The sequence below is a fragment of the Pongo pygmaeus genome, chromosome 10 (genome assembly GCF_028885625.2).
Source record: "Pongo pygmaeus isolate AG05252 chromosome 10, NHGRI_mPonPyg2-v2.0_pri, whole genome shotgun sequence".
Taxonomy (NCBI): domain Eukaryota; kingdom Metazoa; phylum Chordata; class Mammalia; order Primates; family Hominidae; genus Pongo; species Pongo pygmaeus.
Window position 1 is genome coordinate 99,829,571 of NC_072383.2, and position 27,219 is coordinate 99,856,789.

General features: G+C 37.8%; 1 protein-coding gene and 1 non-coding gene across 3 annotated transcripts in view; one reads left to right on the forward strand and one right to left on the reverse strand.

Moving 5' to 3' along the window:
- The window catches only part of UTP20 (UTP20 small subunit processome component), a 107,478-nt gene that overhangs the window by 53,823 nt on the left and 26,436 nt on the right, over positions 1 to 27,219 (forward strand). For both annotated transcript variants that reach the window (XM_054442984.2, XM_063646624.1), the window contains 16 exons: positions 1,383 to 1,526; positions 2,506 to 2,585; positions 6,149 to 6,375; positions 6,910 to 7,054; positions 8,620 to 8,707; positions 10,510 to 10,653; positions 10,853 to 10,903; positions 11,007 to 11,159; positions 12,660 to 12,815; positions 13,609 to 13,749; positions 14,506 to 14,643; positions 20,094 to 20,233; positions 20,486 to 20,568; positions 22,271 to 22,557; positions 23,990 to 24,129; positions 24,362 to 24,518. In XM_054442984.2, coding sequence (XP_054298959.1) covers positions 1,383 to 1,526; positions 2,506 to 2,585; positions 6,149 to 6,375; positions 6,910 to 7,054; positions 8,620 to 8,707; positions 10,510 to 10,653; positions 10,853 to 10,903; positions 11,007 to 11,159; positions 12,660 to 12,815; positions 13,609 to 13,749; positions 14,506 to 14,643; positions 20,094 to 20,233; positions 20,486 to 20,568; positions 22,271 to 22,557; positions 23,990 to 24,129; positions 24,362 to 24,518 — 2,274 coding nt within the window. The remainder of the gene's footprint in view (positions 1 to 1,382; positions 1,527 to 2,505; positions 2,586 to 6,148; positions 6,376 to 6,909; positions 7,055 to 8,619; positions 8,708 to 10,509; positions 10,654 to 10,852; positions 10,904 to 11,006; positions 11,160 to 12,659; positions 12,816 to 13,608; positions 13,750 to 14,505; positions 14,644 to 20,093; positions 20,234 to 20,485; positions 20,569 to 22,270; positions 22,558 to 23,989; positions 24,130 to 24,361; positions 24,519 to 27,219) is intronic.
- LOC129011107 (small nucleolar RNA U13) lies at positions 26,214 to 26,315 on the reverse strand. The gene has a single exon (XR_008493229.1). It is a non-coding gene; the product is annotated as a small nucleolar RNA U13 (small nucleolar RNA).

Here is a 27,219-nt window from a genome sequence, read left to right on the forward strand (position 1 = left end):
AGGGAAAAATCCCTTTGAGGCCCTTGTCTTTCCTCTGCTTGGCCTAAAGCTCTTCATTCTTTAATACCCAGTAGAAATCTGCCTATTCCATGAAGCTCTATCCTGAAATTTGTAGTAATTCCTCCTACTGAAATATCTTTGGGCTGGGTGTGGTGGCTCACGCCTGCAATCCCAGCACTTTGGGAGGCCGAGGCGGGCAGATCACCTGAGATGGGGAGTTCGAGACCAGCCTGACCAACATGGCAAAACCCCATCTCTACTGAAAATACAAAATGAACGGGGCTTGGTGGCACATGCCTGTAATGCCAGCTACTCGGGAGGCTAAGGCAGGAGAATCGCTTGAACTCAGGAGGTGGAGGTTGTGGTGAGCCCAGATTGTGCCATTGCACTCCACCCTGGGCAACAAGAGTGAAGCTCCATCTCAAAAAAAAAAAAAAAATGTCTTTGGCATTTTCAGTCTCTCACATACATTCAGTAAATTTGCCTTTAATAAGATTTTCAGTTGAATTGAGGTCAGGACCTCAATTCATACTAATGGCATGCCACTGGAGCCATTAGTAGGGACTCAATAAATTGTCCTACTCTGAGCCTGAACAAATTGGCTGCGTATTTGTGATTTTATAACTCACAGGGAAGGAGATGCCAGTGGACGTAGCAAGATTTGTTATTTTAAAGGTTTGCTTTTATTTCATACTCATTCCAGCCTCTATGCCTCTAAACTGACAAATCGTATTTCTTTCTAAATTGCATTTTTCTTTGAACTATGTATGTTGAGATCTTCCTATCCCTTGACTCAGTCACCTCATCCTCTTGCTGTACAAAGTATTTCACTGTATGGAAAAATCATAAATTCCTTAACTAGTCCCCTAGACTAATTTTAACAAGAATAATTTATAACTTCTAGTCTTAAAAAAGTAAAATAATAAGTATGGAAATAAATAGAAAAATGGCTTTTATTTGAAATGAAGATTTAATTTTTTTCCCCCTAATATAAGGCATTATGTTGGGAAAAAAATTTTTTAAAAAAGTTTTGCTTTGTTTAGAATGTTCTGTTCATGGGAAGAAATCAGGATTTTACTTGAATGAAAAAGTAAAACAATATAGAATACAAAACAACTATTCCAGTTGTAATATTTTTTCTTAAGGATAACTAGTGTGACTGCTAGGCAGTGATATTGTTTTAAGACTGCTTTCTTTTCTTGTTCAATGAGAAAAGTAAGACAGTTTGCTTGGTTGGTGTTCCCATGTAAATCAAGTCAACAGATTTAGTAACAGGATTTCCAGTTTGATTCTTAGCCACCTGAGCAAGAGTGCCTCTCTGAGGAATCAGGGATAAAAATGATATATATGTATTTTTTAAACAGAAGATCTTTGTTTTACAGATACAGCTGAGATTTATTAATCCATTGAAAAATTTAAGACGTCTTGGAATCAAAATGGTAACTGATATCTTTTTGGACTGGGAATCATATCAGTTTAGAACAGAAGAAGTTGATGCTGTGTTTCATGGTGCAGTTTGGCCCCAGGTAAACCTCAATTTCTACATCTGCCTATATACCTTCTGCTTTTCCCTTTATTACTAACTCACCAACATAGCTACCACTCAGACATGAATGCTTACCCGGGTCTTTTCTTTTACATCGAGCCCTTCTTTCTGGAAGTTTTTAGAACACTTTTCTTTTCCTTCACTACCACCTAAAACTCAAGAGTTAGTTTCTGCTATACCATGGCATTTACACTTAAGGCTCAGTTGAATATGAATGTGTCTCTTAAGCAACTGTAACATAACTGTTTTTTTGAGATAGAGTCTCGCTTACTGCAACCTCTGCCTCCTGGATTCAAGAAAGACATTCTCCTACCTCAGCCTCCCCAGTAGCTGGGATTACAGGCATGCACCACAATGTCCAGCTAGTTTTTGTATTTTTAGTAGAGATGGAGTTTCGCCATGTTGGCCAGGCTGGTCTTGAACTCCTGACCTCAGGTGATCCGCCCGCCTCGGCCTCCCAAAGTGCTGGGATTACAGGCGTGAGCCACTGTGCCCAGCCTGTAACGTGACTTTTATAGCACCTCACATAGCGTTGCCTCTGGCTTTTGACAAGCGTGAAGGAAAACACACAGGTGTTTTTATTACATACTTCCTATTTTGATTTCTCTGGTTGTAACCCCTTGGTGATGGTAACTGGTATAGGTATAGACTGAAGGAGAGATTTGATTTTAGGAAATGTTTCTAGGTGTTTGAGGTCCCAGTCATTTCCAACACTCTGAAACCTAAAATACCATTTCCTTTCAAGTGTCTAGCACTTCCATGTATCACCTTTGCCATTTTTCCTATGTAGATGTTCTTTTGGATCTCTTTATACTTTTTCTTATTCTGTCATTTGGATGTTCATCTCTGTCCCTTGTCTTTTTCATCCTCTGCTGTGATTTCTGTGCTTGTTAGTTACTTGTGGTTTTTCTATAATTTGATATATGTATTGGTGTTCTGTTTTTTACTTTGTCTCCTAGATCAGCAGGCTTGGATCTGAGAGTCGATATTCTCCTACTCCTCTGCTGAAACTGATCAGTATCTGGAGCGGAAACGCAAGGTATAACCTTTCTTTTTTCCTTCTTTAAAAAGGGCAGTGTTTTAGATGAATCTGGTTAAAGCAGTTCAGGGAACTAATAATGTAATTTATGGTCTTTCCATACAGTGAACTACTTTTGGTACAGTTAAAGAGAATGAGGCAGCTGAGTAAAAGCAAGGAAAGATCTCAAAATACATAGTTTAAAGAAAAATGTAGCCATGCACGGTGGCTCACGCCTGTAATCCCAGCACTTTGGGAGGCGGAGGCAGGATTGCTTGACCTCAGGAGTTCGAGACCAGTCTGGACAATGTAGTGAGGTCTTGTCTCTACTGAAAATCAAAAAATGGGCTGGGCATGTGGTGCATGCCTGTAGTTCCAGCTACTTGGAGGCTGAGGTGGGAGGATCGCTTGAGCCCACAAAGTTGAGGCTACAATGAGCCATGATCATGCCACTGCATTCTAGCCTGGGTGAAAGCGAGACCCTGTCTCAAAAAAAAAAAGATAAATTGCTAGACAATATATTTAGTGTGATCCAGGAAGGTATGTGTCTATGTGTATAAATATGAAATGAAATAGAAACTGTCCAGAAGGACACATGAGAACTGTTAACAATGTGGCCATAGCACGTGGAGGTTTGGGTAGACCAGAGCAGGGAGAGGAGACTTTTCATAATACATCCTTTGGACTGTTTGAATTTTTTATAATAATTAAAAAGGAAAAACAGGTAAAATAACATCTTGCAAAATAATGAAAATTTTAGAGTATGTATTACAGCTAAAACTAATACTTTTTTATAATTTTTACAGTTTGATTAAAACTTGAAAATTATAAGTATTAGAATTGATAGAGATGTTCTTCCAATATATGTAATAATTATGTCAACAGTTTGATTTGGCCTGGCAAAGGGAGAAACAGAATGTGAAACACACCAGATAGTTATATCATCACATAAATATTATCATTTTCTGCATGCTTGCTTAAAAATAAATGCTGACTTGTAATTGGCATTCTATGTCTTTTTCCCAGTTCCCACTGAAAATCAGGAAAACCTCACAGGCTTTCTAGATTTTCTAGACCATTGTCTTCTTTGTGAAACTCCATCTAAATGTACATTCAGCTCTCATGGTCAGAAAAGGTTTTATTATTGATTCAGTGATGTTAAAATCATAGTCTTGGTTTTTACAAGATTGGAATCATACTGTACTGGCTTTTGATTTTGTTTTTTCCATGTATCTTTATGTCATGAACATTTCTTCATGTTACTAGTCTTCAAAAACAAACCAAAAACCTTGACATTGTCTTCCTCAGGAAAACTTGTTTATTTTACTAATAGTATGTTCTCTACATTTATTCCCCAATTTGACACAGCAATTTTATATCTTTATCATTGGACATTTGTAAGCGACACTTCATAGGCATGCTTGAGAAATGTTGTATAGTTTTGTCATTTCTATGCAAATTAGCCATGAAGGACGTTCATCCAGGAAGACTTTACAGTAGAGATTCATTTTTATATTCATTGGGTCCTTATTCAAGTTATTGAGCCATATTGTTGGATGCCACTTCGTTCTTTTCTGCAATTTCTCATTTTTTGGTTGGGTAAATAGAAGCCATATAGCAATGGAAGAGTTAGGCAGCAGAACCTTTTTTTTCCTTTTATACTTAACACTCACCTGAAGAAATCTGTAAAAGCATTGACTTCCCTTGGAATCCACATAGCAATAGATATGCATATGAAGTTGTGTGTGGAAGAATTAACGAATGAATATTTCAGAACCCCTTCAATGGGAATGTTACTTTTTAATAAAAAAAAATTTAGATTTTGAAGTGTAGTTGCAGTTTACATAGTGTCAATCAGAAATTAAAACAGATTTTTCACCTATAGAGAAGTCTAGCATTTTACTAGCTTGTAAGTAAGTTTAAATTTTCTCAGAAATAGGTGAACTCAGGACAGCAAAAACTTACTAACTGGGGTAAGCATATACTTTTTTGTCCAAACTGAAAAACTCCTGAGGATGAAAAGAGATGTAATAAGTAAGTCAAAACAGCCAATGTAAGCTGGGAATGTCCCAGGGCTCTCTCTTAGCTGCTGTGGTTCTAGTCACCACAGCCCCAACATAGCACAGTCTCTTCTTCCTGCATGCTCTTTTCAGCTCTGTAAGGCCTTGTCATCACATACTGCCTTTGTTGTATTCATCTATCTTCATAACGTATTATCCACAGCTCCTTCAGGGCAAAGACCATGTCTCATGTATTACTCCACAGAGGAGTACACATCTTCATCCATGTGTAGCTGATGGTCATTGCATGTTGTCTGAGTGATTGGAATTGCTGATTGAGCCATTCACGTTAGCATGTAGCATGCTCATTGTACTGTGGCAGCAAGTTATGCTGGTCAAGGGAAAACGGTTTGGTCACTGGGAAGTTGCATTGTATCTGAATGGGCTCTTGCTAGGACTTTACCCGCAGTTGAAAGCAGTTCTCTTCCCTTTTCTGCTAGAAAAAGTTTAAGACAACAAAACAACATAGTGGTTAAGAGCACAGTTTCTGAAGCCACACTAACCTAGCTGCAAATCCTAGCACCACTGTGCGTTCTTTTGGTCAAGTTGGCCTCTGAGCCTCAGTTTCATCACCTGTAAAATGAATATAATAACAGACCTACTTCATTGATAATAGAGATGATAATATATAATATAGTGTCTTGTGTAGAGCCTACCCATACTATGCACAGTATTTGTTGGACAGAAAGATGTATGAATATAACCTCTTAGAACTTTTCTGTCAGTTTGTCAGTGCTAAGTATGTTAAAGAGCTCAAGCTCTTTTGTTTTTTTTCCAGTGATGATAAATTGAAAATGGCAAACTATCTGAATTGTTTCTGTTTGACCTTCCTAGTAATTGTTAGGATTGCATTTCTGACTGAATCAACTCCTGGTTTACCCTTGGCTGGAAAGCCTTTGTCTCTCTGCCCTTGTTGGTGCATTTGCATCAGGAAGGATATTTATAACTTTCATGTGAGTCTTTCATTATTGGGGATGGATTCATCCCCGTCTCCCAACATGGAATGTTCCATATCCTAATCAATAAAAGTTTGTTTGGTCTGTACTCCTAACTCCTATGTTCTAGTACATAGGGTTTTATGTGAGTGTATAAACATTCACATTCTTGAAAGCTTATAATTGAAAAGTAGTTTGTTTTCAGTAAGTCTCTTTTAGAAAGAGCTTAGACATTGGAATTAGATTGTGATTCAAATCTCAGCTCTATTATTAGCTCAGTGGCTTCGGACAAATCTGTTTTTTCATCTGTAATGTAGGGATAATGATACAACCACATAGAAATGTTGTGAGAATTAAATGAGAAATACATATAAAGTGCCTAAGTAATATGTTTGTAAGGTAATACTTAGAATTATTATCCATCAAATTTTAGATTTAAACTAATTCCCCTTTGAATAATCTTATTAATGTTGATACACACACATATGCATATATATTTGTTAAACTCACGGTGAAAATTCATATGGACATGTTTTTAGAAGTGAACATATTGAGAATAAGATGATTACTACAATGTTTTTTCTTCTAGATATTTCCCTTTGCTGGCTAAACAGAAGCCTGGGCACCCAGAATGTGATATCCTGACCAATGTTTTTGCAATTCTCTCAGCAAAGAATCTTTCTGATGCCACAGCCAGTATTGTAATGGACATAGTTGATGACCTTCTTAACCTTCCAGATTTCGAGCCTACAGAAACAGTTTTGAACTTGCTGGTAACTGGATGTGTATACCCTGGCATAGCAGAAAACATAGGTGGTATGTATGCTGACAAAGCAGATAATTCTTAGACTTCTGCTGTAGCAATTGTTTCCTTAGAAGAGAAAAAAAATCAGTATAATTTGACTCACTTGAGAGCATATGCACATAAGTTTCTTTTCCCTGGGAACTAATACTAATTTATATAAACTGAATTTTCTTTGCATTTATAAGAATAGATTATTTACTCTCCAAGAAGTCTCAACTCTCCTCCAGGAAATTATGAAAATGATTTCTACTGTCATGTCTCTACATTCTTCTTACCATATTATCCCAAATAATTCCCTTACTATTACCAAAAAATGGTTTAAATAAAGCCTCAGGGGTCTCTTAAATAAGTTCTTGATTTAGCTAGTAATATAGCTATTTTGAGTAAGAAGAAAGTTGTTTATTTAGAATTTAGAATTTATTTAGAATTGAAATTTAACTAAATGTTCATAGTGGTTGAGTGCTTTTCTTATCATCATGAAGATTTTGTACAATTATGCCTTAAGAGAGTTTATTAAAATCAAATCAAATCACTATCTATTTCAGAGTCTATCACAATAGGAGGAAGATTAATTCTACCTCATGTACCTGCAATTCTTCAGTATCTCAGCAAAACCACAATAAGCGTAGAAAAGGTGAAAAAGAAAAAGAATAGAGCACAAGTCAGTAAAGAGCTTGGCATTCTTTCAAAGTAAGTGATATGTTGATACTTAAAAGATAACATTACCATCCTTGGTTTTAACTTTTTAAAAAATTATTATCTTGGCCAGGCATGGTGGCTCACGCCTGTAATCCCAGCACTTTGGGAGGCTGAGGTGGGTGGATCATCTGAGGTCAGGAGTTCAAGACCAGCCTGACTAACATGGCAAAACCCTGTCTCTACTAAAAATACAAAAGTTAGCTGGGTGTGGTGGTGGACACCTGTAATCCCAGCTACTTAGGAGACTGAGGCAGGAGAATGGCTTGAACCCAGGAGGCGGAGGTTGCAGTGAGCCAAGATCGCGCCACTGCACTCCAGTCTGGGCGACAGAGTGAGACTCCATCTCAAAAATAAAATAAAATAAATTTTAAAAAATTATTATCTTGTTTTTCAGGTGTTGGAATCTGGCAATAAGAAGCTAAAAACTTTTTTAGTATTTTTGAATGCCCTTTACTTTTAAGTTAATGCAGAATTCCCTTTCTCTGCTGGGTTACTTACTAGAAACCGTTCATAGCATCTGCCTTTATTTAATAAAATTAAAGGAGACAGATTTTTCAAAATCCTAAAGTAGACGAACAGATTTGTTTGTTTAGCCTTTGTGTATTTTGAGTTTTGTGGAATTGCAGTTTTTTACTCTTTAGTGTAATGATAAAAACAATTAACTTAAAAGAGCAGATTGTTCGGTTTTTTGAGTCAAGAAGATCTCACAAGGGTTGTTAAAAGAGTCTGTTTGGCAGTAGACCTAGGAGTCTATTGTGATTTCGGTAAAGGGAAAGGTTGATAAACCTGAGTGCAAGAAACAATTCTATCTTAATTTTAAATTGACCATTACAAGGCTTAGTTGTTGAAAATGTATTTTTTCTGTTACTTACAACAATATCAACAAAAAGTGATATGTTCGAATCTTCAAGAAACTTCTTTGCAATGCATTTTAAAATACTATTGTATTTCTAAGTTATACAGAATGGGAAATCATACTAATATACTCATTAAATTTCATCCCAGGCTATGTAGTAGTAGAAAGATGATGAGAGGAGATTAGGAACCAGAAAGACCAGAGTTTGAAAGAGCTGCTGTACTTCTTCTAGCTGTGAGACGTCAGTTTCTCTGAGTCTTAGTTTTTTTCTGGGCAAAATCAGGCTGATGATTCCTATATTGCAGGGCTATCGTTGGTGTTAAATTGAAATACTGTACATAAACCCTTAAGTCTTGGCACTTAAAAATGTTATTCCTTTTCAAAATAAAACAATTACTAATTACCAGACTGGAGTTCACTCTAACCCACCTATTCACCTGTTCACTCTAACCCATACAATCAGATATTGCAAAAGAAGTAGAATAGTGGTCATGAGCTTGATGTTGGAGAGGAGTAAGAGTGAGCACAGCTAAGTAACTGAGGTAAACTTTTTATACATGCACACATACTTAAAAGCTAGCTGTGTATTGGAATGCTAAAACTGTGTCTTTAGTCATTGATGTTTTTCTACAAAAAGTTTAACTTCTTAGAGAAATATCCTTGTATATGTTCCTTACATACCTGTTTTTTCCTTCTTTAGGATCAGCAAGTTTATGAAAGACAAAGAACAAAGTTCTGTACTCATTACGCTTCTCCTTCCGTTCCTCCACCGTAGCAGTATTGCTGAGGTACAAACTCATAGGACACTTACTTTGTCTTTAGAGTGGCACTTTATCACTAGGTTTACTTGTGAGCAGCAATTTTACTGGCTAGATTTTGTGATGCATTTGTCCCAAGGAACTAAAAATACTTTATATAGAAATAAAAAAAATTAGAAATAGAGGGAAAAGACGGACAGACACTAGGAATAGGGGCAGGCAAGAAAGCGGAGACATCGTCATCTACAACAACAAAGTACTAGCCCCTTTATTTCCCTTGTTTAGCTTCTGATTCATTTCAGGGGTTTTTCTTTCTCTAACAAGCCTGGAACTCAAGAAGTGCATTGTGTAATTTTTTTTTTTTTTTTTTTTTTTTGAGACAGAGTTTCACTCTTGTCCTCCAGGCTGGAGTGCAATGGCACAATCTCGGCTCACTGAAACCTCCATCTCCTGGGTTCAAGCAATTCTCCTGCCTCAGCCTCCCAAGTAGCTGGGACTACAGGTGCCTGCCACCACGCCCAGCTAATTTTTTTGTATTTTTAATAGGGATGGGGTTTCACCATGTTGGCCAGGCTGGCCTGGAACTCCTGACGTCAGGTGATCCACCCGCCTCGGCCTCCCAAAGTGCTGGGATTACAGGCATGAGCCACCGTGCCCGGACACATTATATAATCTTAATTGTAGATCACAGTGGCAAAACAGAATAAAAATCAGACTTTTAATATTCAGACACAGCTAAGTGTTTCTGATATGATTTTCAAACCCTAGTTCAATCTTAATTAGGAGTCCTCCAGTGGCTCAGGCTCATTTGTCAGAACTCAGTAGTGATACTAAACATTTCTCACCACATAGTTGTTCAATTTAGAAGACCACAGATCTGTAGACAACCAGAAGTGTATACAGTTGGCCCTCTGTATTCACATTTCCACATATGTGGATTCAACCAATCATGGATGAAAATATTTGGAGAAATAACAATATAATTATAAAAATGATACAGATTTTAACTGGCAGGGCACGGTGGCTCACACCTGCAATCCCTGCACTTTGGGAGGCCAAGGCGGGCAAATCACGAGGTCAGGAGTTCAAGACCAGGCTGGCCAACATAGTGAAACCCTGTTTCTACTAAAAATAAAAAAATTAGCCTGGCATGGTGGCGTGTGTCTGTACTCTCAGCTACTCAGGAGGCTGAGGCAGGAGAATCGCTTGAACCCAGGAGGTGGAGGTTGTGGTGAGCTGAGATTGTGCCACTGTACTCCAGACTGGACAACAGAGTGAGACTCCATCTCAAAAAAAAATAAATAAAATAAAAATTAAAAATAATAATACAAATTTAAAAAATGCAGTGTAACAACTATTTACATAGCGTTTACATTGTATTGGGTATTATAAGTAATCTAGAGGTGACTTAAAATATACAGAAGTGTGTGTGTGGGTGATATGCAAATACCATGCCATTTTATATAAGGGACTTAAACATGCTTGGAGTTTGGTATTTTTTGGAACCAGTCCCCGTTGGATACTGAGGGACGACTGTACTTCAGCAAGCTCATTTTCTTGTATCTTTTTTGATTAGATAATAGAAGAAATTATGTTTCAAAACTACATATATTGCTTATTATAATTAAAGGAAGAAACTTCCTTTATGGGTTCTTATGGGTTTTACATTAAATTAAAATGCTGAAAACTTTTAAAAGAAGATAAAATAATTTTTCCAATTACTGCTTTTACATCTTATTCACAATTGTTTTCTATGCTGTAATGTATTAAAGTATAAGTTGACCAGTTTATAACTTACTGAAATATGACTTCTCTTAATATTTCTTCTCAAGGATACAGAGGTTGATATTCTGGTGACAGTACAAAACTTGTTAAAGCATTGTGTGGACCCTACAAGCTTCCTCAAGCCTATAGCAAAACTTTTCTCAGTTATTAAGAACAAACCGTCAAGAAAATTGCTTTGTACAGTTTTCGAGGTCTGTACTATTCATTTTTACTCCAAATCACCCTTTTTAAAAAAAATGTAATTATGACTTGTAAACCATGTTAGGGGCTTTCTTCATGCCAGGGTGATGTTTTTATAAGAATCTGAGTGGGGACAGCGAGCTGAGGGGAGGAGGGCAGAAAAGTTAAGGTTTTATTCACTGATAAATATGCTGTTTTCTTTCCTTTCAGACTCTTTCTGATTTTGAGAGTGGGTTAAAATATATTACTGATGTTGTCAAGGTAAGAAAGAAGGGTTTCTCTTTGGCTTCAGAAGTATTATCATGTTTGTTTATTTAAGATTTATATGCCTTCATTTATATAATTTCAATGGCATTTCTTATAGCTTAACGCCTTCGATCAAAGACATCTTGATGATATCAACTTTGACGTTCGCTTTGAGACTTTCCAGACCATCACCTCTTATATTAAAGAAATGCAAATTGTGGATGTTAACTACCTAATTGCAGTTATGCATAATTGTTTCTATAATCTAGAGGTAGGTTATTATAGCAAAATTTATAAATTATTTTTTATTGTTTTGGTAATACAGCTGCCTAATACAGTGACCTAATCTTTAAATTTGTTTTTTGAGGGGGGACAGAGGTTTTTAGGATTAAATTTCTTTTAGGTGAAGAATCTTTTGTCTGGCAAAACAGTTATTCTCATGATTTGAAATGCAAATATTGTGAATAAAAAAATACATACAAAAGCATTTTGAAAAAAATCAAGAAGTTATGTATTAGAATAGGGAAATCCATAGAGATGAAGTACATTAGGTCACTAAAGACTGCAGAAAGGGAGGAATGGGGCATGATTTCTAATGGGTATAGGGTTTCTTTTGGGAGTGATGAAAATGTTCTGGAATTAGTGGTGATGATCACACAACCTCGTGAATATACTTAAAACCACTGACTTGTAAATTTTTTTTTTTTGGAGACAGGATCTCGTTCTGTCACCCAGGCTAGAGTGCAGTGACGCGATCTTGGTTCACTGCAGCCTCTGCTGCCAGGTTCAACCAATTCTCCCACCTCAGCCTCCCGAATAGTAGCTGGGATTACAGGGGCATGCCACCACACCTAATTTTTGCATTTTATTAGAGATGAGGTTTCACCATGTTGGCCAGGCTAGTCTCGAACTTCTGACCTCAGGTGATCCACCCATCTTGGCCTCCCAAAGTGCTGGGATTATAGGTGTGGGCCACTGCACCCAGCCAAATAGTAAATTTTTTAAAAGGGTGAATTTTATGGTGTGTCGATTATGTCAATTTTTAAACATGTAACTATACTAATTGAAAATTATCCCTTTTTTATTGAAGTTATAAGAGAACTAAAAAGTGTTTGGAATATATTAAGTGCTATGTTGCTGAACTGAATTAAAATCCAGAAATGCAGAAAATGAAACCTGTGATTATGGTTAATCATGTAGTGGCATCTGATCTCTTTGTGGCATTTTATAGTTATTCATCTAATATTAAGGATTACGTAGTATATGAAAAAATAATCTCCCCATTTTATACTCTTTCTTCATAATCATGCCAAAATTCAGCACAAAAAGTTCTAAGTCGCTGCCTGGCTGGCTGAGTCAAGGATACCTTCCCTACATTCACTTTGACATTCTTCAAACCACAAACTCTGGAGCAGCCAATTCTGTCACTTTCAGTAATGACCTGATACTGAATATTGAAAACTGGCTTTAGTGAACCTTTTAGACTGCCTGCTTTGGGAAGTAAAACTAATTAACAAGGACATTTCATAGTGCTGCCTGAAATTAAATGACACTTCTTGGGAAGCGTGGTTTTTCAGACATTTGCAGTATTATATTCCTCACAGAACATTTGGTTCTCCGTTAGGTTTGAAATATTTGTGGGAACTTGCTTAGTAGGCATTTTTACAAGCACAGTGACAGAATTTTGTAGATGCTTGCACTGGGAAGTAATATTCCATATTGTAGTTACTACAGAGAATAATTTCTTTTTTTTTTTTTCTCTTTTTTGCAGTTAGGAGATATGAGTTTAAGTGATAATGCCAGCATGTGCCTGATGAGTATCATCAAAAAGCTAGCTGCATTGAATGTCACAGAGAAAGACTATAGAGAAATCATCCACCGTTCACTCCTGGAGAAATTGAGAAAAGGTCTGAAGAGCCAGACAGAGGTATATAACTTTGTGTTTTAGGCACTACTGTCTGAGGCTGTGTTTTGTTTTGTTTTCCCACATTTGCTACTGTTGTATAGAAAAGTAGTCAGGCTTAGTGCATTTAATGAGAATACTTGGTTGAGTAAATAGTCACCAGACTTTTAATGGGAGTGGGTCTAGAAAGGAGAGCACTTTTTATTTATTTTTTTTTTTGAGACAGAGTCTCGCTCTGTTGCCTCGACTGGACTGCAGTGGCGTGATCTTGGCTCACTACAACCTCCGCCTCCCGGGTTCAAGTGATTCTCCTGCCTCAGCCTCCAGAGTGGCTGGGATTACAGGCACATGCCACCATGCCCAGCTAATTTTTGTATTTTTAGTAGAGACGGGGTTTCACCATGTTGGCCAAGCTGGTACCGAACTCCTGACCTCGAGTGATCCACCTGCCTTGGCCTCCCAAATTGCTGGGATTACAGGCATGAGCCACCATGCCTGGCCACCAGTCACTTTGGATCTAATGTAACTGTCAGGGTTTTTTGTTTTTTTTTTTTTGAGACAGGGGCTCACTTTGTTGCCTAGGCTGGAGTGCACCACCACACCTGGCTGAGTTTTGTATTTTTTGTAGAGACAGGATTTCACCATGTTGCCCAGGCTGTCCTCAAACTCCTGGGCTCAAGCAATCCTGATTTTTTTTTTTTTAACAGTGGAAATATTTTACTTTTTAAAATTTTATGTCTTTTTCTGTGTCCTCATATTATCTCAGAAACAAATTCTTTTTAAAATAAAATTTTTTTTCTCCACTTCATATTTACAGAGTATTCAGCAGGATTATACCACAATACTTTCCTGTTTAATTCAAACCTTTCCAAACCAACTGGAATTCAAAGACTTGGTACAACTTACTCATTACCATGACCCAGAAATGGACTTCTTTGAGAACATGAAGCACATTCAGGTAGAAGACAATTCTGCTTTGTCCTACCTACGACATAAGCATACATATTTCAAACAGTTCTACCTCATTTGGAAAGACATGTTTTAACTTTCCAAAAAGGCTTAAGATTCTCTTTCCTTGGTCTTTATGATCATCATTGAAATTTGTATTAAGATGATCATTTCCTGGATTCTAATTTCTTTGGTGGTATCACAAGCCACAGTTAATAATAGTGTCACTTTTCTCTGCCTTTTCCTAAGAAGTGTAAATGCTTTGGGTCCATTGTTAAACAAATGCTATGGATTATATCTGAAAGCAAATCAAGGCACAGGTGTTTGCTCTTGTAACACATGGACCGTGTTTCACTTCCTTAATCTTTTTTTTTTTTTTTTTGAGACGGAGTTTCGCTCTTGTTGCCCTGGCTGGAGTGCAATGGCGCAATCTCAGCTCACTGTAACCTCTGCCTCCAGGATTCAAGTGATTCTCCTGCCTCAGCCTCCCGAGTAGCTGGGATTACAGGCATGCACCATCATGCCAAACTAATTTTGTATTTTTAGTAGAGACGGGGTTTTCTCCATGTTGGTCAGGCTGGTCTTGAACTCCCGACCTCAGGTGAGCTGCCCCTCTTGGCCTCCCAAAGTGCTGGGATTACAGGCATGAGCCACCACACCTGGCCACTCCTTTAATCTTTTCATGAAAAGAGAATACGATACTAAAATGGAGCTGGTTGTAGATGAGATTATTCAGTAACTAATTCATATTTTATCTTACTCATAGATCCACAGAAGAGCAAGAGCCTTGAAGAAACTTGCAAAACAACTAATGGAAGGCAAAGTTGTTCTGTCTTCTAAATCTCTTCAGAATTACATCATGCCTTATGCCATGACTCCAATTTTTGATGAGAAAATGCTCAAGGTAGGTCATTAGATCTAGAAACCAAGGACCCTCTTCCCATACCATGAAACACTTTGCCAAAATATACATGGAGTTGGTGGTGTTTGTGTTGATGTCATCACCATAATTAGAGGTTTAGAATAGTTCTAAAGTTCTTAGAACTGTGCCTGACACATAGTAAATGCTATATAAATGGTGGCTATTATTTGTGTTTTTGCTATTATTAGCTCACAAAGGCCCAGCACAAAATATTCTTCCTCCTAGAAATTATCCCATTATTAAAATTGCATACTTTATTTTTGTGTCATAGGACTTAAATCTGGTTAACTCCCCTAGTCAGCAGTGATTATTTTCACAAATGACTTACAAGAAATGAAATGAAATAGGTTATCATTAACACCATACCAGGTACCAGGAACTATTTCAAGTGCTTCATTCTCCCAACAACTCAACCCTCTGGAGTAGGGTAGGGACTATTCTTCAACTACTATTTTACAGGAGAGTAATCTGAGAAGAAGTGAGGTTATATAACTTTCTCAGAGACGCCCAGAGTCAGAACTGGTATTCCAACTTAGGGCTGTTTTAACCTTTATATTACACAGTGCCTAGAATGGTGCCTGGCACATAGTAAAGACCAGATAAGTAATTACTGATTAAAAAGATTAATGAGGTCAAGTGCAGTGGCTCACACCTGTAATCTCAGCACTTTAGGAGGCCGAGGCAGGTGGATCACTTGAGGTCAGGAGTTTGAGACCAGCCTCGCCAACATGGCAAAAACCCATCTGTACCAAAAATATAAAAATTAGCCAGGCATGGTTGTGCATGCCTGTAATCCCAGCTACTCGGGAGGCTGAGGCCAGAGAATCACTTGAACCCAGGAGGTGGAGGCTGCAGTGAGCCGAGATCATGCCACTGCACTCCAGCCTGGGCAACAGAACGAGACTATTTGAAAAAAAAAAAGATTAATGAAAGGTGGTATTAAATGATCATAGAAATTCAAATCTAACTGCAGTAATGTCAGGATTTGTGACTTAAATTTATACTGTTGATTACATGGCCTTATACAATAATAGATTTCCTCTGTTGTTTCAGGATATTCAAAACGTTTAAAAGAATTATCTAAGTAGTTAAAAGATAGCTCTCTTATATTCTAGTTTAAAAGCTAGTAAGCACAGCCTAACTGTTTGATGCCATTGAAATATGAATGGTGTGTAGACAGGAAAAAATAAAGTATTCTTAGCTTTGTTTGATGTTCACATGGTATCTCCTTTTTTTAAGATGGAGTCTCACTCTGTCATCTAGGCTGGGGTGCAGTAGCACGATCTCAGCTCGCTGCAACCTCCACCTCCCAGGTTCCAGTGATTCTCCTGCCTCAGCCTCCTGAGTAGCTGGGATTACAGGTGCCCGCCACCACGCCCAGCTAATTTTTGTATTTTTAGTAAAGATGGGGTTTCGCCATATTCTCCAGGCTGGTCTCTAACTCTCGACCTTAGGTGATCTGCCCACCTTGGCCTCCCAAGGTGCTGGGATTACAGGCATGAGCCACCACGACCGGCTGGTATATCCTTTTCTAGCCTTATATTTTTAACCTAATTATGACTTTGCATTTAAAGTTGGTTTCTTATTGGTAGCTTTTAACTGGGTCTTGTTTTTTATCCAGTCCAACAACCTTTTAACTGGTATTTAGACCATTCACATTTAATATGATTATTTATAAGGTTGTGTTTAGATCTGAGTCTTGTTATTTTCCATTTGACCCAATTTTTTTCTTTTTTCTCTTTATCTTTCTTCTATTGGATTAATTGTACTTTTTGAGATTTTATTTTATCTCCATTGGCTTATTAGTTATTGAGGAATTTTTGCCATAGGTTTTTGCCTCTCCATTCATTTTAAACCACACAGTACATTGTTGTCATTTTCACTTTAAGTAGTCAATTATCTTTTAAGGAGCTCTTTGAAAATAAAGATCTTTTATATTTGCTTACATATTTATAGTTTCTGGTGCTCTTTGTTACTTTGTGGAGATCCAGATATTGATCTGGTATCATTTTTCTTCTTTCAATTATATTTTTAAAATTTCTTATTTATTTGTTGTGGCAGGAAACAAAGGTTTTTTTGTTGTTGTTTTTTTTTTTGTGTGTATGTGAGTTTTTGGTTTTTTTTTTTTCTTTTTTTTCGGAGAGACAGAGTCTCCTTTGTTGCTCAGGCTGGTCTTAAACACCTGGCTTCAAGCAACCCTCCCACCCCAGCCTCCAAAGTACTGAGATTACAGGCATGAGCCACTGTGCCTGGACTTCATTTTATTTCTAACAAGAGGACTTCCCTTAATTTTTAGTACAGGTCTACTAGTGATTGATTCCTTCAGCTTTTGTTTGTCTTTTCTTGTCTTTGTTTTTGCAAGGTAATGTTGCCGGGTATAGAATTCTAGATTGACAGGTTTATTGTTTTTTTTGTTTTTGTTTTTTCCTTCCAGTACTTTAAAGATGGTGCTCAACTGTATTCTGTCTTGTATTATTTCCAATGAGAAGTTATTCATAACTTTGTTCCCCCAAATGTAATGTGTTTGGGGTTTTTTTGTTTTTGTTTTGTTTTGTTTTTTGTTTGTTGTTGTTGTTGTATGGCCTGGCCCTTGTAGACAGTTTCTAGATTTTTTTCATAGTTTTTTCTTAACTGCTTTTAAAAATGTATCTCTTTACCTTTGGTTTTAAGCCATTTGATTATGAGTACCTTAGTGTCATTTCTTTTATGATTCTTGTGCTTGGGATTCATTGACCTTCTTGAATATGTAGATATGTAGAGTTTGCATCAAACTTGAAAATTTTCTTTCTTTTTTTTTTTTTTTTTTTTGAGACATGATCTCACTCTGTCCACCCAGGCTGGAGTGAGAATGTCACTGTGTCACCCAGGCTGCAATGGCGTAATCAATACTTACTGTAACCTCTGCCTCCCAGGTTCAAGCGATTCTCCTACCTCAGCCTCTCTGGTAACTGGGACTACAGGCATACGCCATGACTCTTGGCTAATTTTATTATATTTTTGGTAGAGACAGGGTTTCATTATGTTTTCCAGGCTGGTCTTGAACTCCTGACCTCAAGTGATCCACCCACCGTGGCCTTCCAAAGTGTTGGGATTACAGGGTTGAGCCACTGTTCCCAGCCAAACTTGGAAATTTTCAAATATTATTTCTTTAAAGATTTTTGGGTTCCCTTCTTGCCTTTGGAGACTCCAGTATACATTATTAGGTCACTTGAAGTTGTCCCATAACTCAGAGGCTTTTATATTGTTTTGCTTTGTTTTTTTTCATGGTTTTTTTTTTCTGGGTTTCATTTTGTTTCATTTTTCTGCTGCTCTGTCTTCAGGTTCACTAATCTTTTATTCTGCATTATCTAATCTGCTGTAAATCCCATCCAGTATATCTTCCCTCTCAGAATTGTCTTTTTTATCTCTAGAAGCTCAATTTCATCTTTTTAAAATATCTTTCATGTCTCTCCTTAACATGCTCATATTTTCCTCTCACTTCTTTTATTTTTCTAAATATTAATGTTTTAACCACTTATAACCATATGAGAATTTTATAAATTATTGCTAAGGCTGCTAGAAAACTTGCACAGTGTCTCGCTGTGTCTCCCAGGCTGGAGTGCAGTGGTATGATCATAGCTCACTGCAGCTTCAAACTCCTGGACTCAAATGATCCTCCTACCTCCACCTCCCAAGTACCTGGGACTCCAGGTGTACACCCCTGCACCTGGCTAATTTTTAATTTATTTTTTGTAGAGATGGGGTTCTCACTTTGTTGCCCAGGCTAGTCTCAAGTGATCCTCCCACATTGGCCTCCCGAGTAGCTGAGACTACAGGCAAGCACCACCATGCCCAGCTGTAATTTCTTATTAGGTGCCAGACATATGAATTTTACCTTACTGGGTGTTGGGTACACTTGGATGTCTTTAAGTATTCCTGAGAATTATTCTCAGATGCAGTTAGGTTACTTGTGAATGGTCTAATTCTTTAGAGTCTTGCTTTCAAGCTCTCTTAGGGCAGAAGCAGCCTTTAGTTTATGACTAATATGGCCCTGGCACTGAGACACTACTATTCTAAGTACCTAAATACCCAATGCCCTGTGTAGCATGAGGCATTTCACTCTGGCTGATAGGACTGTGAACTAGCCTCAACCTTATATGGTCTTTGATGGTTGTTTTGCCTGTTCCCTTCTGTGGTTCTTTTCCCGTGTCTTCCTTACTCACGCTTACTGCTCAGTACTCAGCCGAAGACTCCAGGGGCTTGCTCTGTGCAGCTTCCCTCTGTGCAGCTCTCTTCTCTGGTGCTCTGCCCCGTGGATTCTAGCTACCGTAGCCTCAACCCTGTCTCCTAACTCAGGAAGACCACTGGGCTCTTTTTGGGTTTCTCTTCCTGTGCTGCAACTTAACAGTTTTCTCCACACAGTAAATTGGGGTAATTATAAGCCTCACTTTATTTATTTCTTTTCTCTCAGAGATCACTGGCCTGCAGTGGTTGATATCCAAGGTTTGGAAACTGTTGTTTCATGTATTTTTTTTTTTTTCCAAGACACAGTCTCACTCTGTCGCCTGGGCTGGGGTGCAGTGGCATAATCTTGGCTCACTGCAACCTCCGTCTCCTGGGATCAAGTGATTCTCCTGCCACAGCCTCTTGAGTAGCTGGGATTACAGGTGCACACCACCACGCCCAGCTAATTTTTGTATTTTTAGTAGAGACGGGGTTTCACCATGTTTGTCAGGCTGGTCTTGAACTCCTAACCTTGTGATCCACCCGCCTCGGCCTCCCAAAGTGCTGGGATTACAGGCGTGTGCCACCACGCCTGGTCCGTTTCATGTATTTTGTCTGCTTTTCTAGTTTAAGGTCTAAAGGTAAATCCACTCTCTGTTCTTCATCATGGCCTGAAAGAGATGTCTCTGAGGCAGTGTACTTTTTTTTTTTTTTTTTTTTTGTTAAAAGTTGCAGGGTACATGTGCAGGATGTGCAGGTTTGTTACATGGGTAAACATGTGCCATGGTGGTTTGCTGTACCTACTAACCCATCACCTAGGTATTAAGCCCAGCATGCATTAGCTATTTTTCCTGATGATCTCCCTCCCCTCGACCCCCATCACCCACAATGTACTTTTGAGGGCTGAGTAGCACAGTATATAGTTTTTGTCATTTGTTGGTTTTTCTACATGGAATTTATTTCATTCGCTTTCTGTGGTCTTGAACGTATCCGGGAGGTCTGAGTGGAAAAGAGTCCAAAATATGTTAAATATGTTTAAAGAATGTTGTCATTCCTTTAAATCGATAGCATGTTTTCCTAGGGTTAGAGGGAAAAAGTTAGTATAGTTTGGACATTCTTTCTGTTCTGTAATTACTGAGAACCTACTAACTTTTTCAATATACTGAGTTTGCCTTCCATTTTATTAGCAAATACTTGTTCTACATTGATGTTCTTCATTTATTTTACAGCATGAAAATATGACCATTGCTGCCACAGAGATTATTGGAGCCATTTGCAAACATCTCTCTTGGTCAGCGTATATATATTACTTGAAACATTTCATTCATGTCTTACAAACAGGACAGATCAATCAAAAACTGGGTGTCAGGTGTGGTCAAACTTCTTATTTTTGTTTTGTTTTTTAAATGTAATTTTAAAAATATTTTCTGAATTAGTCTTTCTGTAATCTCAATTTACTTTTATCTTGTATTAATAAGGTTATGCTAATACTTGTTAAAATTAAAAATACTAATAAAAATAATTTTAATGTTTATTAGTGTTTAAATTTCCTCTCCTTTTATAGTCCAATGATATTAATAATCAAATGAACATTTCTATGTACTTTTTTTTTTTTTAACAGTTTGCTAGTAATAGTGTTAGAAGCATTCCACTTTGACCACAAAACTCTTGAAGAACAAATGGGAAAAATTGAGAATAAAGAAAGTAAGTTTCTTAAACTTTATTAAATGAGATTTTCATCTTATTCTTGGATAGTTTATGATAATGAATTAAAGATGGTGACATTCAACTTATTCCCTTTGTCTGCTCTTACTAGCAATGGACAGTTAATGAGTCAGGAGGGAGGCTAAAATAAATGGTTTAAGTATTCCTGGAGAACTTTATTTAACAAAAGAGAAGGCTAGTCTAAATTGTATTAGTGAAAAAATGTGAGCTGTAGATTATTTATATAGAAATCCAATTTTATCACCTTCTTGTGTGAAAAGAGCATTACACAATGAATGGAAAGAAAGTGTAAGAAAATAAGTAATTAAAAATCAAAGCAGCAATTGGTGAAAAATAAACTGGATACAATAGAAAAGATCAACAAAGCTAAAAATAAATAAGTATTTGAAAAGGTTATAAATTGGGCCAGGGACAGTGGCTCACAACTGTAATCCCAGCGACTTGGAAGGTTAAGGCAGAAGGATCAGTGGAGCCCGGGAGCTGGCTGCAGTGAGCTATGATCATGATAGCACCACTGCCTTCTAGCTTGGGTGACAGAGTGAGACCCTATGTCTAAAAAAAAATTAAAAATAAATTTTTTAAGGTTATAAATTTGCAAATGTCTGACAAGATTGATCTATAAAAATAGAAGACGTAATAAACATTACTAGGAATTTAAGGGTCACAATTAAGTGCAAAGGTATCTTCGTATTTATAAATGTGAATATTTGGCTGGGATGTACAAATTCTTAGAAAAATATAATACAAAAACTGACTTTAGAAGAAAATAGAAAATCCAGATAGATCTCTAACCATTAAAGGAATTGAATACACAGTTAGGCTGGGGCACGGTGGCTCACGCCTGTAATCCCAGCACTTTGGGAGGCCTAGGCAGGTAGATCAATTGAGGCCAGGAGTTCGAGACCAGCCTGGTCAACATAGTGAAACCCTGTCTCTACTAAATATACAAAAAATTAGCTGGACATGATGGTGCACACTTGGAATCTCAACTACTCAGGAGGCTAAGGCACGAGATTTGCTTGAACCCAGGAGGCAGAGGTTGCAGTAAGCTGAGATCGCGCTACTGCACTCCAGCCTGGGTGACAGAGCAAGACTCTGTCTCAAAAAAAAAAAGAAAAAGAAAAAGAAATAAAGAAATTGAATCTGCAGTTAGTCATCTGATGAAAACACCAGGCACAGATTGTTTAATAGCTAAGTTTTACCAAACATTCAAGGGGTAGATCATTTCAGCCTATACCAGCTATTTCAGATGATTGGAAAAGAGGAATGCCCACTAACTTGTAAAATTGTTGTAATCGCAATCAGAAACTGACAAAGACTCTATGGGCAGTTGGCTGTCATTAGGATTTTCATGCTCATGAATGGAGGTGCTTCATTTGGTTAAGACGTTCCTGCCCCCCAAGCCTCCCAGTGTGTTCCCCAATTACCCTGTACTTGCAGTTCTGTGTTCTTTTATAATCGGCAGTTTATTTGTCTCTCTCATTAAACTCTAAACTGTGAGAAAGCAAAACCCATAGCCCTCTCATTTACTGCTCTTTCCTCAGCACTTACCTTGCCTGCCCACAGTTGCTGATTAGATATTTTTTATCGGAAGTTGGATGTTGGTGGGAAAAACTGCTTACCACAACTGTGTGGTTTCCTTATTTGATTTAAGGTGACTTTTGTTGTTTATTAAACATAGATGCAATTGAAGCAATTGAGTTACCAGAGCCTGAGGCCATGGAATTAGAGCACGTGGATGAGGAAGAGAAGGAAAATACATGCAAGAGTTTGTCAGACAATGGACAACCGGGAACCCCTGATCCAGCTGACTCTGGAGGGACATCAGCTAAAGAATCTGAGTGTGTCACAAAGCCTGTCTCTTCCCTTCCTCAAAACAAGGAAGAATTAGAGAGAACAATTAAAAATATCCAAGGAACCATAACTGGGGATATTCTCCCCAGGCTACATAAATGCCTAGCATCTACGGTAATAACTTTATTCGGGGTCCAGCAGGTCTGTGTGAATTCTGGTGTTGGTGGGGCCCTGTCACACTGAGGCTCTTGGTGATTATTGATTGATTTCAGCTTTTACATTTCCTTTTATCTCAACACTTCACAATTCACCCCTCTACTCTTACCTCTTCAACTTCAGGCTTATCCTGCTACAACTAAGCAGTAACGCTCCTTCTTTATGATTTTGATAGGGTAGATAAATGTTTTTTCATCTCCAAAGTAGTTTAAGAGACTCCCATGTCCCAAAAAGGTTATTAAAAATTAGAATATGTTTCCATTTTCTACTTTTTGGTCAGTTCTGCACTATTCAAAATTCATCCTTCTCTTAGTTAACAGGGATAACATTTAGCAGTGCATTCTCATGAAGCCAGAGCCTTTCCTTCCTTCTCAGGGTGAAACATGGGTTGGCCAACTATGGCTCAGGGACTAAATCTAGCCTGTGGCCTGTTTTTGTGTGGTTTTATTGGAACACAATTACCCATTTGTTTACGTAGTGTTTAGTACTGCCTTTTCATCACAACAGTAGAGTTGAGTAACTTCAACAGAGCCCATAAAGCCAAAAATACTATATGTCCTTGTTCAGAAAACGTTTGCTAACTCCTGGTATAAAATATTGATTTATATTCTGTATATTTGTAAATATTTATTTATATTTGGTATATTTGTAATACAAATTTATATATTTGTAAATAAACCTTTATTTGAGGCCCTGTATTTATTATATGCTAACAGTGTCACTCACACAGTTGACAGTTCCCACCGACACACGTTTTGTGTGAGTTTCCTATACTTGACAGCAGTCTTAACCCACATTGGTGAAAATCTGGCTTTATTTTTTTCTCATGGCTTCTTCGAAAAGTAGAACATTCTTACACCTGTTATTTTTATAATTTTTAGAGGGTTATCCTCAAATTAGAGATTTGGTTTGTTTTTAAATAAACTTAGAGATGGGTTTAAGATCTATAGAAAGAGCTGTTTTTTCTTTCTTTTTCTTTTTGAGACAGAGTTTCGCTCTTGTTGCCCAGGCTGGAGTGCAGTGGCACGATCTCGGCTCACCACAACCTCTGCTTCCCAGGTTCAAGCGATTCTCCTGCCTCAGCCTCCCAAGTAGCTGGGATTACAGGCATGCACCACCACGCCCGGCTAATTTTGTATTTTTAGTAGAGACGGGGTTTCTCCACGTTGGTCAGGGTGGTCTCAAACTCCCGATCTCAGGTGATCCGCCCACCTCGGCTTCCCAAAGTGCTGGGATTACAGGCATGAGCCACCACGCCCAGCCTTTTCTTTCTTTTTATTTATGATCATCCATCCTTCTAGAAAAGCTTCTTTCAAATACAAGGTTGCAGTGTTGGTAGATCACTGATTCATTTATTTTCATTTTAGCTTAACCTAAATTTTTCTTACAGACTAAAAGGGAAGAAGAACACAAGCTTATCAAGTCAAAAGTTGTGAATGATGAGGAAGTGGTTCGAGTTCCATTAGCTTTTGCCATGGTTAAACTAATGCAGTCCCTTCCACAAGAAGTTTTGGAAGCTAATCTGCCAAGGTATGTTTTGTAACAAATTAGAAGTTTAGTGAAACTCAAAAATTGCTTCTTTTCTTCCTTACTTTTGAATCTATTTTGTCAGGAAGAGGAAAAAGTACTGTCATAACTTCTTGTGGTTTAGAATCTTAACAGGGAAATTTGACTTACGAGTAATTAAGAGACAAAAGGTTATGTATATGTTTAATTGCTTCTGTTTATTTGATTAGTCATTTTTCAACTTCTCATTTTCTAGTATTTTGCTGAAAGTGTGTGCCCTACTCAAGAACAGAGCCCAAGAAATCAGAGACATTGCACGCAGCACTCTTGGGAAAATAATAGAGGATCTTGGTGTGCACTTCCTCCAATATGTTTTAAAAGAATTACAGACTACTCTTGTCCGTGGATACCAGGTAAATTGCATCTTGTGCTTTATACTCAAGTTGTATTGGAGTTAAAATATTTGCAGCTTGAACACTGTAAGTTATGGAACTTCGGACCTGTCTTTAATAAATTTGATCCACTGAGACACTGAGCAGTAATATTCAAAAGTTTCCAATTAGTATTAAGGAAATCTGTTGTTTAAATAGTTCCTATATCTGATTTTTAAAAGATCCTTATAGGCCTGGGTTACATGACCTATCTTTTTCTCTCAAATTACTTCATATGAAGTTTTATATTCTCTGAGTTCCTAATATAATTCTTTTTGGATGTGTATTGACTGTATTATCACTGGTGTGAACAATAAAGAACATACACATCTGTTTAAGAGTTGGAATATAAAATGTAAATTACAAAATAAGGGGCTGGGTGTGGTGGCTTATGCCTGTATACCCAGCACTTTAGGAGGCCAAGGCGGGAGGATCACTTAGGCCAGGAGTTCAAGACCAGCCTGGTTAACATAGTGAGATGTTTTATTATATAACATAATAAAAATAGCCAAGCTTGGCGGCACACGTTTGTGGTCCCAGCTACTCAGGAGGCTGAAGTGGGAGGATTGCTTGAGCCTGGAAGGTCAAGGCTGCAGTGAGCTGTGATCATGCCACAGAACTCCAGCCTGGGCTACAGAGTGAAACCCTATCTCAAAAAATAAAATAAGAGCGCCAAGTGGAATATACAGCACTCCAAGTAGTTATGTGGTATCTAGCCCCTCGCTGCTCCAAGCATGGCGCCTGGACAGACAGTATCAGCGGCATCTGGGGGGTTGTGAGAAATGCAGGATTTAAAGGTCCTACACCTGACCTACAGAAACTGCGTTTTCATATGATCCCTGGGTGATTTAAAGTTTGAGGAATGCTGCAGCTTCTTTTCAAGTAAGCAGCCATGTTACTTGTTGGGGTGGGGATGAAGAATGATGCTCAAAGAAAACAATTTTGGTACAGTCTACATGATTAAGACTCCTGGTAGTTAGCTTTACTTTGTACATCCTAGTTTGTTGATGGGTAAGGTTCCTAGTCTACAGACTGTAAGTCTAACACACTAAGAAATGTCATATTCATTTTGACTATCTTTCTTTGTGTAGATTTTTAGTAGTTGCTCTATCGATTACCATATATTTAAATAGTCTACTGAGAATCGGTATTTTACCAATTCAAGTGGAATGTAGAAACCATATCACCCTGTATGTCCCTTTGCCCTTCACTCTTTGTATTATAGCTCTTTATGTATTAACATCTCTATATTAAAAACTTCATTAGGCAATGTTATAATTTTTGCTTATAATTGTCAAACAAGTTTTAAGCACTCAAGAGGAGAGTAGTCTGTTCTACCTAGATATTTACTATTTCTGCTGTTCTTCCTTCATTTCTGAGTTTCCACGCTTCTTTCTAATATCATTTTGCCATAGTCTAGAGGGTGTCCTTTAGCAATGCGGTGGAGCAGACACGGTGGGAACAGATTCTCTTAGTTTTCTTTCTTCTATGAATGTCTTCCTTTTACCTTCATTCCTGAAACATATTGTTGCTGGATATATAATTTCGCTTTAACAGTTCTTTCTTTTTAGCTGTTTAGTTCTTTCCTTTAAAAATATTGTTCTACTTCTTTCCAGCCTTTCTTTTCTTTTCTTTTTTTTCCACACCTTTCTTTTCTTTTCTTTTCTTTTTTTTCCACATCAGTCAGATAATGCCCAACTGTTGTAACAAGGTTGAGGGAGACGCATCTCACACATAAACACAGAAACCCAATCATCACACTTATAAATTAAGAAGCATCCCTTCCTACCTTTCTGATGAGTTATTCAATTTGTTGTCCCCCTCTTACTAATGTGCTGTTTTTCTCGGGCTGCTTTGAAAACTTTATCGTTATTTTTCAGCAGTTTGATCATGATGTGTCTAAGTGTGGATTTCTTTGGTTTACTCTGTTTGGCATTTTCTGAGCTTCTTGACCAAATTTGAAGACTATTTGGCCAGTATTTCTTTGTTTTTTTTGTTTTGTTTCTGGAGACAGAGTCCTGCTCTGTCACTCAGGCTGGAGTGCACTGGTGCGATCTTGGCTTACTGCAACCTCCACTTCTCGGGTTCAAGCAGTTCTCATGCCTCAGCCTCCCAAGTAGCTGGGATTACAGGCATGAGCCACCATGCCCAGCTAATTTTTTTGTATTTTTAGTAGAGATGGGGTTTCACCATGTTATCCAGGCTGGTCTCAAATTCCTGGCCTCAAGAGATCTGCCTGCCTTGGCCTCCCAAAATGCTGGGATTACAGGCATGAGCGACTGCACCGAGCCCCAGTATTTTTTAAAATAAATTTCCTGCAGTGCACTCTTTCTCCTCTCCTGGGACTCCAGTGAAATGAACGTTTATTTTTCTCCCACTGGTTCCTGAGGCTGTATGTGTGTGTGTGTGTGTGTGTGTGTGTGTGTGTGTATTGCTCTTCTTCCACTCTGTTTAGGTTGGATAATTTCTTTCAGTCTATCTGCAGATTCACTGACTCTTCCCTCTTTCATATCTTTCTGCAATTGAGCTCATCCAATGAGTTTCTTATTTCAGTTTTTGGGTTTTTCAGTTCTAAAATTTTCATTTATTTTTTCTTTAGATCTTCTCTTTCTTTGCTGACACTTAATTTTTGCGTTTGTTTCAGTTTTTCAGCTAGAAAACTGGGGCTTTATTTTTCCCACTC